Consider the following 25,835-nt stretch of genomic DNA (forward strand, 5'->3'; position numbering starts at 1 on the left):
ATAAATGAGGAATTTAATCATTTGGTTTTTTTTTTGCCTAGGATCTTGAAAACTATCATAGATGGATAGAAACTTTAAATAAAAAAAAATGATCAACAAAACAATATATGCCATTAAGTTAAATTGTTGAAATCACCATTGACTCCTTGTATCATTGTCATTTTTTGTGTTATTACATATTTAAAAAAAAACTATTATAGATAGAGAGAAAAACTGATCGACAAGGCAAGACTACAAATAAGTCAATATTTCTGAAATCGGTTTTTAACTTATAGGAGTTAGTATCCTAGAATGACAATTTTACCATATTTGGCATTTTTGTCTATTATCTTGAAACAATGTTAGAAATATAGAAGGTTATAAAAAGAAAAAAAAATCGACAAGACAAGTTCTACAAATAAGTCAACATGGTTGAAATCGTCTGGTGACTCCATATAGGAGTTATTGCCCTTAAATAACAATGTTTTTTTTTGTGTTATTGCCTAATATTTTGAAACCATAGTGGATAGAGAAAATTGAATAGCAAAAATTACCCACAAGGTATGATCTACAAATAAGTCGATATTGCTGAAATCGTTGGTCATCTCGTTATAAGGGTAAGTGCCCTTACATGTTAAACTGAAAACTATATATTAGATAGAAACGATCAGCAAGACAAGATCTTCAAATAGGTCAGCATACATGAAATTGTCAGCTGTCTTCTGATAGGACGATTTAGGAGTTATCGCCTTTAAATGACGATTTTTGGGCAAAAACTAAAGAAGATAGAGAGAATTGTAAACAGAAAATTTGTCAGCTATACAATCAAGAAATTTTAGTCTTGAATTATATTCCAGTCCACAATATTGGAGAGTGTCTATTTTTTAAGATGCATATAGACCTAGGTGAGCGATACATGCTCTTTAGAGCCTCTAGTTTTAATTCTATGCATGCTAATGAAGCTGTTTTACATGTGCAAAATCCAGAAGGATATTTGATGATTACCTTTTGACTCTGGTTTATGAATTAATGAAAATGAAAATGCAGCGGGGAAAAGTGTCTGGTAAATACCCTAGTGTATATCAATATTAAATAGAAGTTTTGGGTATTGATTTCTTCCCAAAAATACTTATCTGCGAGAAAACATCCGACCACTCCCGGATGTTTAACAAATTATGCATGTGTATTACATATATGACAGAAGTGAACGTAGGTAGCAACTTTACATCCTCTAGATAGCCAACGTAAGTTTGTTCGAGCTCTATCGCGTATTCACCAACACTAGATCTTTCCCAAACACTTGATTTTGATCTCCCTCTTGCCACACAAAATTCCACGCTGTTCTGTTAAACTTTATCCGGAGCTTATTTTAATTTCTTTTAAAAGCTTAAACAGAAAAAAAATCCTCTTAAATTTAACACTTTTTTATTTATTTTTAAACATGTGTTCTTTAAGTAATTTCTAGCTTTAAGACATTTTCAAATCTGAACTTAACAGTTAAAATCGGTCACCTGGCAGCCACCCAGTCATCTTGCGTATTAGATCCTATATAGCTCTTTTCATTCGTTTCTGATGATAAATGTTATTTAAACATTGGACAAAACAATCAGTGACTTATGAAAACTATGCAAATTTAATCAACAATTTATTCGGAGGATACAAGATTTAATCAGTTATTGGAAATAACGTATATTGTATATAACTTCAATTTGTAATTATATCTTTGAACTAGCTTTCAAAAACTGCGAGTACTCTTATTTCGGTGCTTTTTGTCTATTGTTTTTATGTTAATTGTTTTTGTGCCTCGCACCGATCTTTTGAGGTTAGTCAATTGCAACTGATTTTTACAGTTATTTCTTATGTTGTGACGTAACACCACTGTCCCAGATTAGGGGAGGGTTGAGCGCTCACAAAATGTTCAACCCTGCCACATTCTGTATGTGCCTGTCCCAAGTCAAGAACATACAGTTCAGTGGTTGTCGTTGGTTTATTATGTCTGTCTTATTTGCTTTCGTAAATTGTTTTGTCATACATAAGGCCGTTAGCTTTCTCAATTGAAATGTTTCACATTTTTCATGTCGGAGCCTTTTATAGCCGACTGTATACGGTATTGATTTTTCTCATTGTTGAAGGCCATACGGTTGCCTATTATTGCTTACATCCACTTCATTTGAACTTTGGTGGATAGTTGTCTCATTAGCAATCATACCACATTTTTATATATGTACAGCTTTTCATTGCAAGTTTGTCAGAGCAAATCTACACATTTGAATTCTTGGCTCCCTTTACCAGTCTATGGAAAGTGCGAATCGAGAAAACCGTTTCTTATGTGGAGTCGCGATATTTTCTAATATGAAATTGTAAATATGCAGACACTCCGAGGAAAAAGATGATTTTTGCGATAAAAAAATGTTATTATTAAAATATATAGATACGATCAGACCGAAATTAATTCACGCGACAAACAGAAGAGTTTTATGTTTTACCACTAATCAATAAAGTGTGAAATCGTTTATTGTCAGCCTTTCAAGGTCGGTTTAAAGGAAAAAAGTCAAATTGACCAGTTAAAGAAGCAAAAATGTAAAATTTCTTTAAGGACATATAAACTGTAAACCTATCATCTAAATTTAAACAAAAATTAAGCCTTGAAATATAATAGCAAAAGTTTATGTCTTTGTAAAAATTGTACTGCTACGTTTTTCTTTTGTAAATAAATAATTGAATGCTATTTATTGTTTGTAAATGCAACATTTATTTAATGTAGTTGTGGTATGTTTTAATTGTAACTATACGTTTCATGTTATATGAGGTAGCAGTTTAACCCACTGATCAATGTCAAAATGATTTTTTGAGACATCTTTTGAAATTCTTAATTGTTCTCTAAACATATTTGTATGAGATTAAAGTTACATGGCAGAAGTTTTTCACTTGTTCTGTTGATTGATAGCTGATAGCGTTTGATTCTGTCAGTTTTTAATGACTTCCCCTTTTTTAATTTGCCTTGAGTTCTCTTTTTTGTTATATCTTTTTATATGTGAAAAATAAAATTAAGTCATGTTGAATAGACCGACCCGAATTTTATTGATAAAATGTCTATTAAATTTCTAAATGAACACGTCAAAAAATGCATTTCCGATATCCTTATTACATGTAAACTGTTTAAATGGTGTTTAAATTCTAAACACAATTCTAAATACATTGTACATTGTTTGCACTCTTTTTTCACATGTTTAATTTCGTAACATGCTCTGATTGAAGAAAGTGTTTAGGATTGTGGATAGGATCATATTTAGTTTAGAATTTAGTGTTTAAGTCCTAAAATCTTATAATTAAAAAACACATTTAAAAGTGTTTATATTCAAGACATGTGTACATTTAATCTGTTTACTTAGTAATGTGTTTAGATAATATCATTATTCTAAACACGAGTTTTCAGGCATGTCAAATAGAAGATCGCTGGAAAATAAAACTTACTTTGAGTAATGGAAAAGAAAAACGATTCCAAGTTAACAACTTCAAAATCATGCTTTTACTTTCAACAATTTAACCTATCGAATGCAGCCTTTTAAATCGTCATGCATAATTCGATAAAATTGAAATAACATTACATCAAATATAGATTTTCCAGATATAAGAGGGCGAAAAAAATCTTAGAATAGATATGTCTTGTCTCGCCTGTACGAAGTAATGGAGGCGTGCTGTTTCCGGTGTTGTCGGCGGCGTCAACATTTAAAAGAAAAATGTGATAGGATGAGTTTTTTAAAACGGGGACTTCTAGCGATAAGTATTTGATATGCATTTGTATAAGCATTGGTATATTGTTATGGAGATCAAACATCCTCGCCCCCTGAACGATGGTTCATTGACTTAAAATAGAAGTTATTGGCTAGCTCAGTTTAAGGAGAACCATTAATAATAGGTCAATGATATTTGGTATGCAGTTGTAACAACATTATCATATCTCATTTCCAGAGATCATTTGGGCCTGCAACTTCAGTCATGTTTCATTGACTTTGAATGGTTTGCATAATAAATGCATCATAAATATAAATAAGAAGATGTGGTGTGAATGCCAATGAGACAATATTCATTTTAAATTCAACAACTGCATTTAACTATTAAAAAATTGAAAACAACACGTTTAATAATTTCATGCGTCCGAAGCTCTTTTCTGGATTTACCTTCATCAGGAACGCTCAAAGCCAAACATTTGAAATCCGAGGGATGTACAAGTACCGAAACAGTTGAAGAGCTATATGACAAAAATACCTAAAACAAATAGCCAAATTCATCTAAGGTCAACTTTGCCTGAGGGAGTTGAATCCTTAGTTTCTTTATAATTTGAAAATTTATAAACGGTCAATTTTAGAAAGGTTTGTTATAAATCATGTCAGTACCGAAGTACTGACTACTGAGCTGATGAGAGAGGCGGTAGATACAAAAGGAACGTTCAAACTCGTAAGTCGAAAATAAACTGACAACGCCATGGTTTAAAAAGAAAAAGACAAACAGACAAACAACAGTACACAAAACACAACATATAAAGCTAAAGAATAAGCAACACGAACCTCACCAAAACTGGGGTTATCTCAGGTGCTTCGGAAGGGTATGCATATTCTGCTCCACATATGTCACCCGTCGTGTTGCTCATGTAAGTACAAACCCGGTGATAAGTCTAATTCAGTAGGTCACATTCGGGAAAAGAGGACGGGATTGTAGTTACGACAATGGGAACATATCCGTTGTCATCTGTGAAACGGATATTCCATAACGATCAACTCGTGATGGCGTCCGTAAAATTTACGAAGGGATGATTTCAACTTTATCACTTGGAACTCTTTTTGTGAGCAACAACCCTCTATCAAGGAAATCATGATAGGAAATACACGCCCTGGAATATCGTGTCAAAATTGCAAATAGACATGACAGATGATACATACATATATCTGTGTCAACACTTTATTATTCTAGAGTGACACTACCCAGACATATTTTTTTTCATCGGAAGTTGGGAGGTTGTAAATACTATGCAATATTGATCTGAAAAATCAAAATTGATCGACGGGCAGGGGATATTATACATCGTGTCCGTATAATTGATTTATTATGTACGTACATTATCTATAAGAAATTTCAGTGATACTTTGCCTGTACCATCGAACCTGTCATGACTAATTGTCGATGTTTCTACTTTGTTTGGATGTTGTGTGCCATATTATCGTATTTTTTTTTCATATGATAAAAGTATGGCATTTCTATTAGAAAAATATCGCATTGGAAAAGTTTTACATAATAAAAGCATATCGCTTTTCTATAAGAAAAACGTCGCACTCGTATAAGAAAAAATAGCCAAGTATTATCCTTATACAAGTTTTTATGGCGTAGAATGCAATCGAATAAGATCTATGGCCATTCCAATGTCTTTGTTACATCATTGTCTAAGTATTTGGACACCTCAAAATTATAGATGTGCAAATAGGTTTTATTTGATGCAAATGCATATTTACTTGTATAAATACAACATACTTTGGACACAATTTTCGAGATATATGGCAAATTGTATATACGTTTGTCCTGTTAAATACGTCCATGTTTCAAAAAGAATAAACAAGTACTTTCAGATGAATTTTCATTTATTCCTAAAAATGTCAAAAGTCGTCTGAGATTTCATCACAATGCATCTCATTTACAAAAGAAAATATCGCTACTCCACATCAGAAACGGATTTCTCGATTCGCTCTTTCCGTAGACTGGACTTGCTCTCTAAGTTTTTGGTTTGAAATTTAGGCTCGCTCATCATGTTACGGGTTGAATTTTAGACTTGATCGTCATTTTACTGGTTTGAATTTTTATAGTAAACTGTTGTTCATCATGTTACGGGTTGAATTTTATACTTGTTCATCATGTTAATGGTATAAATTTTAGACTCTCTCATCATAGTGCTAGTATGAGTTTTAGCCTCACTCTCAATGTTTCTGCTGGTTGCTGATTCATAACTACTTGTCTATTACACTACACTTTTATTCACTTTGGTTCTGTATTTGTCACGAAATATATAAAACTCGCTATGCGATTGTGTTAACTAATAAGCAGTAACAGGTTTATTAACTGACGATTATTGATACACTTGTGCAATAATAAAAAATATAATGAAAAAGCAACAAAAAGTTAAAAATTCGATAAAAATTCTTGTTTGTAATAAACATTGAAATATCAATACAGTAATTTCTTTATTAAATGAGAGCTAAACGGGATACAAAAACAGCTGTTGTATAGAAATATAGTTAAAATTAAATAATTGAGCGTCGTTTATTAATGATAATGGATATATTTCAGATTGATCTCTCATCCCTGGGGAACAATTATACACCGAAAAGTGCAGTTCGTAAATTATATTAAGAATTTGTTTACTATGAAGAACGTTTGCTTAATAATGATGCACAGTAAACAAGCATAAGTGGTTACTAGTTTTCCACATGCTGTGAGGTAGACTGTAATGATCAGAATCTGTTAAATATAGGAAACGTAGGATACATTTGCATCACGATTTTATATGTAAAACAAAGCATCAAAGAATGTCTAATTAAATTAGAAATAGACAATAAGTAGGGATCCTATATTTTGATAATGGTCACTCAATCATGCATGACAATTGCTATTGCATGCTGATGAAATTCAAACTTTTAGGTATACCAAGATTTTTATAGAGGATGACATGCAATCTCTTATTGGGAACAATACAGTCACGTTGTATTTCGCATAAATCTGTTAACTATAATATAATTCACAAACTTACATGTTTGGGATTTGTCCTTCAAACCTTTCTTTTTGACTTAAAATAATTAAGTTATCATACTTATACTGTTGTTTATTAATCACTGCGTTTAGCATTTTTTGGAGAATATACATCAATTGGATAATTTCCAATTTGAAGCAAGACTAAAATGTTGCGTTCGTTTTTCTACATTGAACTACTGTGCAGTTTGTTCTTGGCATTGCACATGATCATGTCTTCATTACTGTTTTTAACGTTTCTGTATAAAAATTTCTAAGAGGTAAAGTTACCGTTATAATGTTCAAGTTATCTAATGTACCGTTTTCCATCTGCCTGAATCACCCTGACCAGTCTCTTTATAAAACTTCATATCAAGGTTATGCGACGCCAAATACGTAACAAGCAACTTATCATCCACATCATAATGTTTGAAATGACGTTGATAAATTTGAACCGAATTTATCAAGTCATCTTCCGGTTTGCTGGTAAAACAGAGATAAAGTGTTATTTCTGTTATAAAAAAACACAAATACAAACCGGTAAATCAATTATCATTATATTATAGGTTTAGAGAAATATTGTGCCGAGCAGTATATTATATCGCGGCACAATATTCCTTGATAATAGTACAAAAACCCTTTTATGATATAGTACCAAAGATTTCAGCAACATTGATGATAATTCGTCTAATTTCTGTAGGACTCATGCCAGCAGTAAGGACGCAATGTCCATTTTCGCTATCTTGATTATCTCTTGTTAGCTTGCATGCAATTTCATTTAACTCGTACCAAACCTTAAGGAGAAAGTATAGAATGCAATATCGGTCAAGATGCAAAATATTTAACTCATTGGAAATGCTCTATTCATAAGGTAAAATTATAAATGAAGATTGTTAAAAACAATATCGGCAAGTATTGTATTTTCATTTTACAAAGAAATCTACGTGAAATATTTGTATTATAATTAAAAATGTCAGCTGTGCGACACATCATGAAGCCTTTTTGAACTCGTTCGATGCTCTAACTCGACAAAAAGCTTTAATTTGTATTATTTTCAAAGGGTATGCCTTTAACTTTCAACTTCTGAATCTGAAATGTATATGGAGAAAGATTTGAATTTTATTTGAACCCAATGTCACAATTATATGAAGGTTTTCCGCAAAGGAAAACTTAACCTTTTATACTAATTAATGTGTCTTGTAAATTGAAGACGTTAATTGCCGTAATTCAATGATATTTTTTACACGTAATATAGTGTTCCATATGAATAACCTTTTGGTATATTTAATGGTTTCTGTCAATTAAATATCAGTTTCTAAGTATCTTATGTCTATAAATTATGATTAGAAGTAATTTTTTCAGATGCTTAAAAAAGTTTACAACGGCTTACCGATCATGATATATATCTGTCTGTATGTCTGATGTGTTTCCTTCTTGCCATTAATTTCCCGGTAATATTTTATTCCTAACTTGATGTATGTATTTTGGTTTATTAACAAGTAATAATAACTAAAACAAAATCTGAACTACTAAAGAAAACATCAACTAAATAGTTATTTAATTTCATATGGCATGTATAACAGTTAACATTAGAATAAATACTTTTATGTAAGAATTCAATACAAATAAGACTTTTGATTACACTGATTTTTGTTTTAAAACCTTTGAATATGTGTGACGGGGATAGAGAGAGTGAGGATCGTGTGTGTACTGGATAATATTTTGCGAAGTTTTTGTAAGATGATGATGATGATGATGGATGATTGCAATTGTTTTCAGGGAGAGAGAAAGAGAACTAAAAATGTTCAGGAAAAAGTAATATGTACTTAAGTTATTTTTTTTTTTATATTTGAATACAAGTTGTCTTCGAAGAAAATTAATATATATTTTTTTTGGGTATAAACACGAGTCGTGTAAATACACCTAAGAGGTAAAGTTATTGTCCAGATCTGCTGGTAGGGATAGGTCACTTTTTCAAGCTTCATGGTATGATTAGGTCGAGAAATTCAGATGAAATATATGACACGGTTGCCGATTAAATGGTAAAAATCTGAAACTAATCAGATGCGATTGAAACTACAATCGTAACGGCACCAAATATTTGTCAGATCTATGTATCTCTCCAAGAAAGAGCGTAAACAGGACAGCTTTAGGTAGATTTTGTGTAAAAAAATGTATGATACGCAAAAAATTCAAAGTGCGGTACTCAATCTCTCAGCTGCTCACTCCTACCACAACAAGGTAAGTAGATGTGGTATTATTTCCGATGCAAAGCACCTGAATCTAGCCCAATCACTGTCACCAAAACTATACACTCCAGTCTACATGAATTATATAATAGTTATTGAAGAACTGGTTCTTATCGTGATATATGGACTGACAACAGGACTGTGGTATTGACTAAGACAGCGATAATGACTGAGCCATAGGCGAGGAAATTATCGCTGTCGCAGTCAATACCACTGTCCTACGGCAGTCCATGTATCACGATAATGACCAGTTCTTCAATAACTATTATGTTTATTTCATTGAGGAACCATGTTTTTAAAAATTCTCATAAATTCAAATTGTTTAACCCTCTTAATGCCAAAGCGACATATATGTCGTTTCAGTGTTGATGCCAAAGCGACATATAAGTCGTGTGGGGGTTTGATGCCAAGGCGACATATATGTCGTTTCAGCAATATTACAATAAGTATATATTATAAATCAAAACTTTGCAACCTATACTACACTAAATAATTGATGCTTTATAACATTGTTGACCATCGGTCATCTAAGTGTATTTTGAAGCAATGACGTAATATCTATGACGTCATTGTGACGTTATAATTATGGCACAAGTAAATTGAGTTTTCTTTCTCTGAAAAAAAAACCCGTCTTCCAGCGGCAAACGACAACGTTGGTTTTTATATTTGCATGCACGCACATGACACTGATGCTGACGATTTAAAGATCGACCTAAGAGCTGGAAACACAAGATGATTGAACAAAAAGACCGTGCCGACCTTTTTTTGGCATTGTAACTTACCAGACTAACATAATATAAAACACTTTATTAACCGCATATCCGACATATTCGTCAGACTGTTGAAAAATACTTTAGAAAGTTTCGCACATTACGTATGTTCGAAAAGTAATGTTTATGTGTTTACACTCTCAGTACGAAACGGGAAATCGGTCCACCCATGACAGAATCATGGCCCAAGAGAACGCACAGTTAGGACTCGCTAAATATTAAAAGAATATTGAGATTTGGAGTTATGAAAATTTAGAAAAACACTAATTTTAAACATGGAACTCAACAGAAATTCCCTAACATTGTCGATAAAATACACACTGCCAATGCCCACATTTTCTTATCTAAATTGAATTCCTTTTATCCAAATGGTGTTTGACTGATAAGCGACAAATACTTTAATTTAATTTGATAAACAAAAAATTTCGTATTTATTAGTTTTCGACAATTGAAATTTAACCATGTTTTTTACTCCTCTTGATGTTTCAAAGTGTTCTTTATTATTGCTTGCTGAGTTCCTGCCGTGAAGGAGGAAAGGGTTAATTCCATTTTTTACAAACATATATTTCGTGAACTTCGACTGTTTTATTTGTGTGAACACCGCAGGAAAAATATTTTACAAACATTTTAGAATGAAAATCGTGTCATTAAACATTATATGGTGCATTATTGACGGACACTTTCAGTCGGCTTCACATAATTGATAGACGAAATATTTAATTTAAATTTTAAGTAAAGCTATTTTAAAACTGAATTTACGATTAATTATTTGCATGTCATTTAGTTCAGCGACCAATATTTCATACTTATAATATAAAAATAAAGGAATGTGGTATAACTGCCAATGAGACAACAATAAACCAAAGTTGAAAAGAAGTGGATGTCAGCAATATTGCAGGCAACTGTACGGCCTTCAACGATGAGAAAAACAATACCACTAGTCGCCTATAGAAGGCCCCGAAATGAAAAATGTGAAATAATTCAATTGAGAAAATTAATGACCTAATTCATAATACTATATGAGGTCTTATTAAATATAGACTAGACTGTAGTGAAAAACCTCATCTCTAATACTATATGGCTTATTCATACTCGTGTACAAGTATAACACACAAGTTTTTAATCATTTATTGAAAAAAAAAATGAAAGTTACTGAAAGTTTTTGACATTATTTTGGTATTTTTAGCCATGCATGCACCATCTGTATCCAGCTTGAAATTTTAAAGCCTGATGGACCAGTATTTTTTATTTAAAGTCTGACTTTTCCGGATTTAACAGAAGCTAGGGATTTGAATTTCACTAAACAGATACCACAGACCTGGTCATGAAATATTCATAAATAAATTATAGAGAATAAACTGATGAAACAATATGTTCTCCGAGTGTTCGAAAGTCATTTTTGTAATTTAACTTAAAAGGATCTTGTCGATAATAGTACTTCTCTGTGCGATGATTCACATTAAAAAATACAAAATGAACACCCAATGTCTATGCATTCGTTAGAAGAGACACGAAAAGATACGAGGATATAAGAGGAGACACCCTCTACTGGCACAATTTTTTTTACACAAAACCAGCAGCGGTCATTACGGCCTCTAAAATCTGGAACTATTTTTAACCTTTTGATTCGGTTAATGATGTAAAATATACCATTTAGAAATGATAGACGTTGTTTTGCAGGTGAAGAATACAAGGAGTATGGGTACTCAAATTATTTTCGATAATAGTTACGGGCAATACTTTCTTTCATACTGTTTTTTTTTTTTTTTGCTGTATGTTTTTGAAATTGAGGTTGTTCTACAGAAATTTACACAAAAGGAATCTTGTCACCTTCAATACCCCATCTCCAAGATAAAAAGAAGTGGTATAGGCCTACATCAAAAGACACAATAAATTAAAAAAAATCATGACAAACAGAGGTTGACAAACATTCAATACGCAATCACATCTATATAACTTCATATATTAAATAGTCCCGTGTCGAGACAAGTTAAGATAAATTTAAGCCCGTCTTCTGATTTTATCCCTAAACATTAAATGCAAGAAAAAAATGTTCTTACATGTAAAAATATAAAAAACTTGAAGACTACTGCTCACATGGTTTATGTATAGAGACAGCACAGGACAATGTTGCGAGGTTAAAATATCACGACATTACTCGCCTCCTTTTTTATCGGTAATTGTTAAATCAAAATGTTACTTATAGAAAAATAAAAGTTCTTGAACATGGGGAAAAACGATTATAACTGACCCTTCATTACCCTTTTAGAAGAAATTATGTACAACTCCTTTTTATACAGTGGCCGAGAAGTATTTTTCACTAACAAGTTTTGGCTATATATTACATTTTTTAAATATAAATTTTATAAAGTTATTTCTAATTAGATTTCAATCAACCAATAGAAAAAAATTATCACAAATCTAATATGTTTATAAGTAATATTTATCCTTGGACAATTATCTTTTACTGGTGATATAAACAATAATTTTTTATCCCGAAGTTTGCCATATATTTTACCCAAATTAGTTTGCAAAATATTAATATTAATGTTCACATCAGTAGAAAACAAAAACAATCGAAGATAAAACCCTAAAATATCTTTTTAAAAACTGTTATGATATGAAAATATATAGCCAAAATTGTAGGTGGCAAATACGTATTGCATAATACTTTACAATATTCCCTTGCAATTAAAAATAGAACTTTTAATAATTGGTCTTGCGTTTTGGAGAATTTTATCAGTCGAAAATTTAAATGGGTAAAGTAATTAACACGTAAATTGCACAAATTCAACAGTATTTTCAAAAATTATTAGTTAACTTTACATTCATGAGTCTCCTTGGTCCATCAAGAAGCAAATTTGTATAGACAGATTTTAATCGGTCAATTTAGCATTATTAAAATGATCTCCTGGTCTCCGCTATTGTGAATGCCGTTCGCGTAGAAAAAACAACTTTATAAATCAATATGAGAAAAAAAAAACGCCAAAAAGACGACGTCAAAAGAATTTGGTACTGGCGACGTCAAATTGTCATTGCCTATTGGCAACGTCGAAACGTTGATTTTTTTAATGTGGCATCAAGAGGGTTAAAGCAAACTCGAGTTATTGTACGATTTCTATAGGAAAGAGTGAAGACCAGTCATAGTGATAACTATAAGTCACTTTATTTAAGTGCAATTTTTCAGTATATGAATACAAAATAAAGTTTTCTATTTATAGAATAACTAATCGAAGAATTCAAATAGAGAAAAATATTCAACGAGTGACCGAACAACACATTAATTCACGAATGCGCGTAGCGCATGAGTTAATTATCAGTGTTGTTCGGTCACGAGTTGAATATTTTTCGATATTTGAATTCTTTGATTAGTTATTCTTTTTATTACATTGGCAAAGGGCTTTTTTTTAATGAAATTAATGTAGAAAATGTAAGGAACTATATCTTTTTTCTACGCATTCACAATTTGTTTTGATCCGACGTTATCGACGTCTTGACAACGCCTATTGTTGTATGACGTCAGAGAGTGAAATAACCACGTTTATTTCACATGTGAAATTATCGGTTTTTATTTGACTGGGAAATCAATGTAATTCATTGCTACCAATGTAATAAAATTTTATAGTTCTTTTAGCTGAGTAGTTTGTCTCTAGCAGCATCGGAACGTACGGCAAAACGATCATTTGAGTTGTCTGTAGCAGACGTGCCTTCCAGTTCAGCCATGTTCCAAACGTCTGAATCGCGATTGCGTTTTATTAAAGGGACATCACTCTAAACAGAGCTGGTCATTAACATGTAGACCGGTTTTCTGGTCCGTTTTTTAGCTCACCGGGGCCCGAAGGGCCCCATGTGAGCTTATGCCATCACTTGGCGTCCGTCGTCGTCCGTCGTCAGTCGTCGTCGTCGTCTGTCGTTGTCGTCGTAAATTATTACAAGAATCTTCTCTTCTGAAACTACTGGGCCTTATACTTCTAAACTTTAACTGAATGTTCCTTAGGGTAACTGGTTTATAAATTGTATCCGAAGTTTTGATCCATTAACAAACATGGCCGCTATGGCTCAAAATAGAACATAGGGGACAAAAGCAGGTTTTGGCTTATATCTCGAAAACTACAGCAGTTAGATCAAAAGTGAAAGTGAGTTTAAGTGATAAATGGGTCATGATCTATCTGTGATGAAATTTTCAGACGAGTTCGACAACCCATTGTTAGGTTACTGTTGAAATAGTTTATTTTTTTTAAGTTTTACTGTTTTTGGTTATTTTCTTTAATATTGTTATAGATAGAGAGAAAGTATAGATGGCAATAAATGTTGAGCTAAGTAAGATCTGCAAGTAAGTCAACATGATCAAAATAGTCAGTTGACCCCTTGAGGAGTTATTGCCCTTAAAACTGATTTTTTTACATTTTTTGTGAACGTCCAATTATTTTTTAAAAAATCTTCTTCTCTGAAACTGCTTTGCCAAATACTTAAAAACTTTAATTGAATGTTCCTAATGGTATCTAGTTTGTAGATTGTATTCGGGAATTTTTAGGAAATTGTACAGTTTTGGGTTATGCATTATCTTTAATATTATTATTATAAAAAGAGAGAAAGTGTAAATGACAAAATTGTTCAGCAAAGTAAGATCTGCAAATGAGTCAAATGCCTGAAACTGAAATTACAGCCAGGTGAGCGATACCAGGCTCTCATGAGCCTCTTGTTGATGTTAAAAACCGATGGAAATTTTCAATAAGAATAAAGAATGTCATGTGGTCCCTTGTTATCCAATAAGAGAAGCTAATTTTTAACCGATATGAAATAACAATAGATCGATACCAGGTTGTTCAAACGTTTCCGGTTGCACTTGGGTAAAGAAAAGCCAACGCAGGTTCCAACAGATACCACTTTTACTTTGAAGTATCATCTGCCTCTTTTTTCTCCAAAGTATTATTTTTGTTGAGGCTGATTGTTTTGATGCTTTGATTTATCATTTCCGTTGTTTTTTTATTAAACATTTAATATTTACTCGGTAGCTTGTTGTACTTTCCCAAAATGTAACAGACAAAATTGTGTTGCTCCTTTTGCTGTAGTTGACAAGCTAACCAATAAAGTGCAAGTCGACACTAGTGTGTAAATTCATGTATTTTTTTGCACGTTTTTAAAAAAAAAATGAAAGAAATATGTGGTTTTGATCTTAAGGATTATAGGGACATACACCCCGTAAAATATGTGTCTGCGGTTTCCATCTGATTTGCTAGAATGATGTCGAATGTTATTACGGGCGTAAATATTTAAGGATATGTATCTTTAAATGTTATAATGGAAGGTAAAGAAAAATAAATGTATAAAAATATTGTCAATAAATTCTTTGCATTTTGAATATATCTATAATTTGATCGTTTACCTAAAAAAAATATACAGAAAATCCAGGATCGTGAAGTTTATTGTTTGTCAATGTTTATAAAACTAACTGAAAACAAACTCGATTTTTTAAACCTATTAAGGGGGGGATTAGGAAAACGGGATTTGTAACAATTTGCCAAATACTAAAGTGTTAGGCCATTGAAATAATGTTATATTTTTGTTTGGTATTCTGCATAGATAACATTTAAGAAAATAAAACTTCACATATCATGAGTCCTTTAAATAGTATTGAAAAAAGAATTAAAAAAAAATAATTAAGGATTACGTTGGTGGTGAAATTGTTAATTTGCCATTTCTACTGACTCAAGAAAGATTTTAAGGTCAAAGTCGACTTGTATCCGTAAATACTAAAATTCGAACCGATGTGGTATTAAAAAAACATTTGTTATGCTTGCATAAGATATTTGTGTCGTATTGTTATCTTTAAAAAAGTGGTTCAAAACAAATAAGTGTTAAAGTTGTACTTTATGACCCATCTCCTGTAATATAATGCTTATCTATCCCATTAACTGCTGTAGATTTTGAAATGTCTACCAAATGAATATTCTATAGGAACATTGGTGTTGATGGCAGATATCTAAGTCTATATCTTATTCATTCGGAGATAAGTGGACAGGTATTATGTTTGTTTGTAAGTATCTTTTTTATTCATTCGGATGTAAGTCGACAGGTATTAGTATGAAATAAGGAAATGTGGTATGATTGCCAATGAGACAACTTTCAAAAAGAGTTCAAATGAAACGGACCACTGAATTACAGCTTCCTGACTTAGTACAGGCACATATGTGGCGGGGTTACGAATGTTTGTTAGCGCTCAATACTCTCTATAACCTGGGACAGTGGTGTAACAATAAAACATAAGAATAAACTGTAAAAATAAGTTGGAAATTGGCTTTACTCGTCATATCGACACGAAGCACAGAACAAACAACTAACATAAAAGCAAAAGACACAAAGCACCGATCTAAGAGTAACTGAAATCTAGGTTTGCTCGTTAGTCTCTTTTTTTTTAGCATTCTTGGATAAGTCTACAGGTATTAGCTTTTTTGTCAAATGACTAGTTGGTATAAATATATCCTTATCGCAGTTTTGGATATCACAGCATATGGAAATACGGATGAAAACGGAAGTTATTGGTTAATAAGACAATTTATTATATTGCAACGCACGAAGACATTTCCACTCGAACTTGATTAAAGACCAAATGATGTTGAAGGGCTTGTAGCAGGCCTAATGTGCTTTATGGCAAATTTTAATATACTTTCGAGTTCATCAGCTGACTGAGTGTCTTAAATCTAATAATAATGACATAAAACATATTCTTAGTTCAAGACTTCAAAAATGGTCCAAGGACAAAGCCAAATTTCACAAGTTTATTGAAGTGTAAATTAAGTTTTAGGTGATGATAAGTACTGTTTTTATTGATGCATTTCATCTTTACTTCAAAGCAACTATTTTACCAAAGAGGTTAATTAAAATAGTTTGTACCTGATGTTATCTGCTGTAGCACTCGTTCCATAACTATATTTTACACTTGATGAACGTATGGTACCAGGTAAAGGATATATCCAGACAAGGACAAATTAAAGGAGAGAGATATATAGAAAGAGATTAAGAAAAATGAACTTTGATAAATATTTAAGGAAATATGGCAAATTTACCCAGAATTTGTTTTAGATTCCGATGGTTGATTTAACACTGTTGAACATGGATATCACAAATGTAAAGTATTAAATAATAAACTAGTGATACATGTTATCTGTTTTACATATATTCATTCAATTAAAAGGTTTTCGGGCGTATACAAACATTACTGCTAAAGACATTTTTTGACATATTACAAATTTCCCATAAATTTGATTTCAATTGTGTTCTGTCATTATTGTCTGTTAAATTTTAGATTGAAAGTAACGAACTATGACTTCATGTACATAACAACGTTACAGTCATTAGAAAACTAACAGTAGTGCAGCAAGATGTATTGTGGTTGTATGTTGACACTTTATGAAAAATACCTGAGGCCGAAACGTAGAACATGAGCATTGTCTTTAAAATTGTTGATGCAAATTCAATTCATCGGCTTTCATTGATTTTTGATTGGTCTGCACGAGAGGGTGACATTGAAAAAATGACTCCAACTGAGCCATAGGATTGAGGAAATTATCTCCTTCATATTAGCCAATCAAAGTCTGCCATTTAACGTGAAGTATAATAAAGTAAAATGTCTCCCTCGTATTAACCAATCAAAATCTGTCATTTTAACGTGAAGTGTAATTTTAAAAATGGATTATAAATTTCAGGTTAGCTAGTATTATACAATAGTGAGAATAGCAACGTTTAAACGTAAAGCAAATATTTTTAAGGCTTATATAGAACAAAATTTGGCATTGCCAAAACCTAAAATTGATCAAGCAAATGATATAAAATGGGAATTATACCAACACCATAATGAAACTTTTGGTTTTTCTGCATTTCCAAATTTTTTAACTTCCAGATTTCCCAGAGAAAGTGATAATACAATGCTTACAAATCATTGTGCTATCGCTGAAAAGAGCTAAAAAAATTCCATATTTTCATTCGATAAATGTGACAGTAATCTTCATAAGCATGTTAAAGATGGCTTGTACTCTACTGGTGGAGATTTTGTCAAGCATAATTTAACCTCTTGATATTGACAGTCATTGGCAAATAATCACATGCTTAACTAGTTCCAGGATCGTTAAGAATACTTAACTTCAGACTATCGATACATAACAAAGCTTTTATCACGATGGTTCATCATAGATATGTCGTAAATGACAAATGTTTCAAACTGTTGAGATTAATCTAAATTAGAATCGCACCTTATCAACATTATTTAGGTAAAATTTTATCTTTTTCAGGTAAATTAACAGGAAATGGGATGGATGGTATGACAGATGCACTAACCTAAATCTCAATTATTTGACACAGAATTTGAATAATTTGAATTCAACAAGGCGGTCATTTGTGAAAGTTTCATTCGTGAATTAGTGATAAATACAATGTAGAATCGAACACGAAAGAAATATTTAGAAGTTAATTATTTGTCTGCATAAGCTTGAATGATATGGCTCGACCAGATTTACTTTCGTGCATAAATCTCTTTAAAAACGGAAGTATTTCATCGGGTGGTCTCAACTGTTCCCACTATAGACATAATGGATTTAAGGAAATTCTTAAATTTCTCCTGAAAAATACTTCGGGTACTAGAAAACCAAAAGATGAAGATGTATGGCAATATCTGGAAGATAAAATGTTTCCAAGTCGAGATGATTTGTCCATAGTTATACCTATTACAATTATATACACTATCATATTTCTAACAGGCCTTTTAGGCAACGTGTTCACATGTATTGTCATAGCTAGAAACAAATTCATGCACACAGCAACAAATTATTATTTATTCAATCTTGCTGTCGCAGACCTATTACTATTATGTGCTGGACTACCATCAGAACTGTATACAATATGGAACTTGTATCCGTGGGTATTTGGTGAAACTGTTTGCATTTTGCGAGCTCTATTTGGAGAACTATCAACTTATACTTCAATACTGACAATTTCTGCCTTCACGGTTGAACGTTATGTTGCTATCTGTCACCCAATGAAAGCTCAGAAAATGTCTAGTTTACACCGCGCTGTGCGAGTCATTTTCAGCACATGGATCATAGCATCAATATTATCTATTCCCCAGACTATTCAGTATGGAGTTGTATACATTCAGGACGACAACAACAAGACTATAAAAGAATCAGCGATGTGTACTAACAAAAAGACGATCAAAGAAACCTTTCTTGTTTCATCTGTAATATTTTTCTTATTTCCAATGACTTTCATCAGTATATTATATACTTTGATTGCTTTAGCTATTCGGAGGTCATCTATGCGTCGATCATCAGCAGATTCATCAAGTAGAGAACATGTTAGGGGAATTGATCTTCACGTCAAACAACAATCAAGGGCCAGAAAATCTGTTATAAAGATGTTAGGTAATATATACAATTAACTGTTTATATTCACGACAGCTCCCCAGTACGTACAGATATCTGCCAGAAATTCCGTTGCTTCATAATAATCCTGTTCACGTTGAGTTTAATTGATTGTATTTAGATTTGCCTTGACTTGATAATCATTTACCCTAATTATGAAAAATTGTAAACAAGCTTAGCTTTGGAAGGTGCTGGTGGACACAAAGATTATGCTTTTAGAAAATACAACGAACTTGTGTGTCTAATATTTTAGTTTAATTTAAACGTTATTGTCATATAAATCAACTTATATGATTTCAGACTAAAAAAAAAAAACATAGTATAATATACATAACAGGAAGAAAGCATGCAATGTTTAAGTGATGGTACCAATTTGGAACATATAACGTCACGAAAGATGACAATAACAGAATTTCTTAGTAATTACATACCAATTCTAAACTTCAAAATTATTTCAAATGCGGTTTTTAGTAGAATTCAACTAGCCTTGAATTCAATATTGTAGCTTTGATACATTTATTTTTATGCAGTTTCGTGGAATCATGATCACCTTCAAACAATCCAATGCCGATCAAATGGATTACATCTTTTAAGTAATACACTTTCTTTTCCACCACAGTCAAAGCAATGGTTTAAAGGTATGGTCATCTTTGATTCTTCTTGCTGAAGGGGTGAGGGAAGTTTGATATGTAGTTACGTCAGGTCTGATTGGAGAAGTTCAATCGAAAGCCCGCGGTCTTCGTAGATACAGATCTCAAGTGACCACTCGTATGCATAGGTACGAGGCGAGACGAGATTTTTTGGAAATATTTATATTGTATTTTGTATATATATACACATATTTTTAAAAAATCTCGTTTCGTACCCGTGCTCTTATGAAGGACCTATTTCTGAAGCTACTGTTGAGCACTTGTTCTTCTGTTTCACTATATTAATTAATATCCTCCTGTCCACCCACGATCCAATAAAAAGTTTCGAGGATATTTACGCAGCATTTTCACTTGCTCCATCAAACGCCTGCAGGTAACCGTGAATGTTAAATACTTACAAAAACAGTATGAGTATGAAAAAAAAGCAAAAAGTACACCTAATAGTTGAGCTTTATGTTTAGGCCTTGGTATTTGCTACTTGGTATTTGCTGCTGGTAATGATTTAAGAATTACAATTCAAGTAATACATCATAACAGCATATGCTATCATTATCGACGAACAAAGTTTCTCTGTGTTAGTTGGTCATTGTCATAAAAGGAAGAGGCCTGCATGTGATTTATAATAGTCTGACGTAAATGTGTGGAAAACACAGCTTTCAAGCTGATATGGCGTCAACCAATGATATACAGAATATGAAAATAAGAAGATGTGGTATGACTACTAATGATACAATTATCCATTAATGACCAAAAAACCAATTAGGAAATAATAACAGGTCACCGTACGGCTTTCAGCAATGAATAAAATCCATACCGTATAGAAAGTATGGCAAGATATATAAGTCCCGGCTGTCAAAATAGGAAACATTTAAAAGGAGTGGATAATGAACGGCCTTATTTATACTACAACAATAAACGAAAAACACAAGTGTCAGACAGCAAACGACAACAACCACTGGCATTCTACTTGGGATATAGGCACATAAAGAATATGGCAGGTTTAAACATGTTTGTGAGGTCTCAACCAATCCCCACCTTTGACAACACAACATAAGAATAAACTCGTAGTTACTCAAAGCTAGTTCAAAACCCGATTTCAAGTAATGAATAACATATGTTCTACCAGACTAAAATATCAAATTAGTTCACCTCCAACAATTAGTGTTAAGACGTCGTAAGCAGACTTAGCATGACTTAGTGCAATGTCAAAATATAAATATCGACAGACTGTAGGACCATAAGCGTTAATAATTTGATAGCAATATATGTTTTACTATGTACTAAACTATTAAAAATAGAATTAGTTCTAATAAAAATGTAGACAATAATCGAAGATCATGCTACGATGTTTAATTGATAACCTTTAAGACAAGGTGCAAAGGACCAATAAGCTTATTTGGATCGTATCTTAATTTAAGAGCTTTATAAACACTATACCGTAAAAAGTAAAGGATTTAATATTCCGTGTGTTCTTATACTTCTACGGGTACAACCAAACTTTCAACCCAAACATTTGTACATATGAAATAATAATTTAGAGGTTATAAGTAATTCGACAACTGTTAAAAATCTTATGATTTCAAGACTTCAAGATTTTACTATAAAGCAACGCTCAGACACATATATGTGTAACATAAGGTAAATATACAATAATAAATATGAATTATTATACAATAAACAGTCAGTGAAAAATATATACAAAACATTATACATATCACAATAAGTTATTTAGGTTTCTAATAAAAGATGCCACCTGTCTATATAATTTAACATTGCAATAAGATAACATGACTGCTAACTTCTGTTTACGTGGATACTTCGTATAATAAATAGGAATACATTTTCTCTAATATTAACCAGTTGAGGAGACTTACATATAAAAAGATGGTGAAATTCGTCTCCTTACATTTTAGGTCCTCCGCAGGAATATTATGCCGACGCCCAGTTTCAATGGGAATTTTTAAGTTAGATCTTTTCCGTTTTGTTAACCCATATTCTTGCATTTTCCGGCATCTTTATTAAATAACTTTCAAAACTAAAAAGTTCATTAAACTTGAATAAAATACACCACGGGAAGATAATTGAACATCTTGATGCCATTTTTGAATATATCCTGTTTTATCAGATCTTTATAGTCAGAACTATTTTGATTGACAAATACATATCCTAATCCTGTATCATTAAATATTGATTCAATAAAATTCAACCATTTGAAGGACTGACTGCTATTTTGCTTTAAACAAAGTAATAATCTCTACTATTACCACTTAATTTTTCACCATGCAATATTTATCTCCAAAATGATAGCATTCTTATTTTAACTTTTATTTCTAATAGACCTTACTTTTAAAATTCGTTTACAAAATCTAAGTGAATTTGTTCTAAACTTTTCAAGTTTTCTAACCCCCAAATCTCACAACAATATAATGAAATAGGCTCTACCATTGCATCAAAATGTATGAGCTGTAGGTCCAATGGAATGACTTGGTTTCTTATATTTCTATACAAGCTGTATAATGCTTTTTGTGCTTGGTTAATAAGTATTTTCTTTGCTTCTAAAAAATTTTCATTACATTTAAATATTAGACCAAGATATGAGTAGGTACCGACTATTTCTATATTTTCGTGGTAGCCTTGTCCCTAACTTAATTATGTATCAGTTATATATAGCTTATGTCCATTGAAATCTAAAACGTCACTACAGGGGTATAGCAAACGGAGTTGGGAAATATACACACAGTAAGAAGGAACCAAAGGATCAACGCCGTCCAAAAAAAGAAAACATAACTAAATCTTCGCAGTATATTTAGATAATTTTTGGTTCTTTAACGCAAATGTGCCATCAAAATTAAGGATCTTTATAAAACAGTTCAGAATTGTGTTTTTTCGCATGTATTTTTTATTACTGAGTGAAAGTTTAAACTGCCATTATTATGAAACATCGAAAGCATTATGAATTAAGATAAAAGCATAACTATTCTGTTTGCCTATTCTGTTTGTGGCTGATTATTACCACAGCCACTGCACATTGTGATGTGCAGGCATCCTTTTCATACGGTTCTACCACATTTGTGGTTATAACAACCAGCTTTCGGCATCGATGAATTATTGATTCCGGTTGGATGCCATTACCGCATGTATGACTCAATTTACACATGTTGAGGACTGACACTTTTTTAATCCAGATAATTTAATGTGAAGGCTAAGTAAGAAATAAGTCACTTTGGATAAGGCAATTTACGCACTTTTCGGCCAAGCGTTCATCTAATTTGTTTTAAACTGTTGACTCCTTTAAGGCAGTCTGGGCTTGTAAAATTGATAAACATGCAATTTGTTTTAAGTTTCTGCACAAGCTGCCGGGAAGAAAAACGTTATCAAATAATTTTCATGTAAATTCAATTTTTCTTACGAAACTGATCGAAACTGCAATATAATCGCTAAGTTAAAGCTGACAGAAGCGCCTTTTGTTGGCAGTGAAATGACAATCGTCCCTTTAGTGAGAATAACTACCTTAGCGAATTAAAATGTTATAATTGGGTTTATTTAGAGCAATCATTTTGCAAAGAAAAATAAATCGATAGGAGAAAATAGAAGCACTCATTGAGACAACAACAGTACAGATTGCAAAATTAAAATACGAGCACGATAAGGCAAAATTTATTTACCTCAAATTGTATTTTTGGCTTTCTAAACTTTTGCTCTCGACATATGCTGTGCTCACTTTTTTTTTTTAATTCATGTTTAATGCAGCTGATCACCTGCCTTAGGTGCCTTGATTTCCCTTTTCATTACTTATACTTAGCTTATTTGCCTATTGGATGAATATCGGTGAGAGTATCTCTTCTAATCATATTAACAATTAAACATTAAACAAAAAAATAAGAAATTGTGATATGATTGCCAATGAGACAACTCTCCATCAGAAATCAAATGACGTAGCATTTTAGCAACTATAGGTAATCGTACTGCCTTCAACAATGAGCAAACCCATACCACACAGCAAGTCATACAAGACCCCAAAATGACAAATGTTAAAAAATTCAGACGAGAAACTAACTATGTGATTTATGTAAAAAAACAATAAACGAAAAACAGATATGATAAACAGCATCAAACGACATTCACTGAACTACAGGCTCCTGACTTGGGACAGGCATATACAGAATGTAGCGGGGTAAAACATGTTTGCGGACGCGCCAACCCTCCCATAAATTGGGACAGTTGTGTAACAGCACTACATTAGAACAAGCTTAAAAAATCATTTGAAAAGGAATTAACTCATCGGATCGATACACAGCGAAAAAAAAACAACTAACAAAACACAAAAGACAAAAAGTACAGATCTGAGAGTTTTCGCAGTTACTAAAAGCTAGTTCAAAAGCTAGTTAAATATCAATCAGTACACATCCATTTTCAAATGGATTTAATGTAAAGACGTCATTAACGATCATAGAAAAACATGACATTGTGCAATGTCAAAATATAGGTATGGATAGATTGTCGGACCGTGAACGTATATATGTGTATAACAATAATATTTAGTTGGTTTTAATTTATTAATAACAAAAATCAATATTTATATCGATAAAAACATTATTCAAAGATCAAATAACAGTGTTGATTGATAACCTTTTAGAATAAGTTTATTTAAAGGATCGATAAGTTTACCCGTATCGTATCTAAATGTACGGGCTCGGTAAACAATATCGCCGTAAAAATAAATATTTCCTTTCTCCATTTGAACTGTACACGTATACCTAACAACAAAATTATTTTCATTTACTTGTGTTTAAAGTAATTGCAAATGGCTGATATTTTTGTTCAAGCATATTGTTTTTCTCAAATTGTTTAACATTTCACAGCGGTATAACATGTTACTTTAATTATTCTTCCCTTAGTTTATTTATTTTGTATTTACATTGTATCATAGATCAAATTTATTTGTTCAGTGTATGTTCACTGGTGTTACTATGTCTTTTGATTGAGTTAAGCCATTTCAATTGATAATTTATAGCGTGTCTTTCTATGTTGTGATGTTACACTATTGTTTCAGATAAGGGTGAAGGTTTGGTACCATTAAAACGTTTAAACCCGCTGCAATTGTTTGCATCTGTCCTAAGTCAGGAATCTGATGTTCAGTAGTTGTCGTTTGTTGATGTGGTTCATAAGTGTTTCTCGTTTCTCGTTTTTTATATAGATTAGACCGTTGGTTTTCCCGTTTGAATGGTTTTACACTAGTAATTTTTGGGGCCCTTTATAGCTTGCTGGTCGGTGTGAGCCAAGGCTCCGTGTTGAAGACCGTACTTTGACCTATATTGGTTTACTTTTATAAATTTTGACTTGGATGGAGAGTTGTCTCATTGGCACTCATACCACATCTTCTTATATCTATATCCCGTTTGTAATAAGTTTTCTACAAGTACAGCCAAACTTCCAAACTAAATCTTTTTATCTAAGAAAGAATTTAGTAAAGGTTTTAAGTAATTAAAAGTCTGTATCTGACATGTTCAAATATATAAAAGACTCACCATGCATGTATTACAGTTCTGTAACATATTTGACTTAAAAGACATTATTTTGTGACCGTAAAGAGCAAATATCATATCGATTTTTTTTTAACCTGATCCCATTTCCGTATTTTGTCGTCCAAGCCTGTTAACATTACACCTATTCATTTTATACTTGAGAGATAGAATGTAACTAAACTTCTCAGAAATGATTCTTTCCAGGTCTATTCCCAGTTTTTAGGCCGCCTTGGTCTCTTTTAGTTTCTGATTGGCTGAATTTTAAACAACTTCTCAAGAACCGTTAATCAACTGGAACCAACTATACAAATATGTTCATTTTCATTGTTACTTTGGGTTAGAAATAAAAAATGACCGCTAACGTTGGTCAAAGTTTATATTTAAACATTATATGAAATAAGATTAAGATTTTATTTTCAAGAACAGATACATTGCAAAGAAATAAACCATGCAGGGATATTCTTTAGGTGGT

The 25,835-nt window shown here is 32.1% G+C and overlaps 1 protein-coding gene across 4 annotated transcripts in view; it reads left to right on the top strand.

Moving 5' to 3' along the window:
- Positions 1-25,835, top strand: part of LOC127713648 (pyrokinin-1 receptor-like) — a 58,140-nt gene that overhangs the window by 30,918 nt on the left and 1,387 nt on the right. For 3 of the 4 annotated variants that reach the window (XM_052219804.1, XM_052219805.1, XM_052219803.1), the window contains exon 2: positions 18,061-19,188. In XM_052219804.1, coding sequence (XP_052075764.1) covers positions 18,267-19,188 — 922 coding nt within the window. In that variant the 5' untranslated portion in view covers positions 18,061-18,266. Of the gene's footprint in view, positions 1-15,735; positions 15,810-18,060; positions 19,189-25,835 lie in introns of those variants that run through there. The other variant, XM_052219806.1, reaches the window with a different exon arrangement.

Source organism: Mytilus californianus, unplaced genomic scaffold, assembly GCF_021869535.1.
Source record: "Mytilus californianus isolate M0D057914Y unplaced genomic scaffold, xbMytCali1.0.p SCAF_1, whole genome shotgun sequence".
NCBI classification, from domain to species: domain Eukaryota; kingdom Metazoa; phylum Mollusca; class Bivalvia; order Mytilida; family Mytilidae; genus Mytilus; species Mytilus californianus.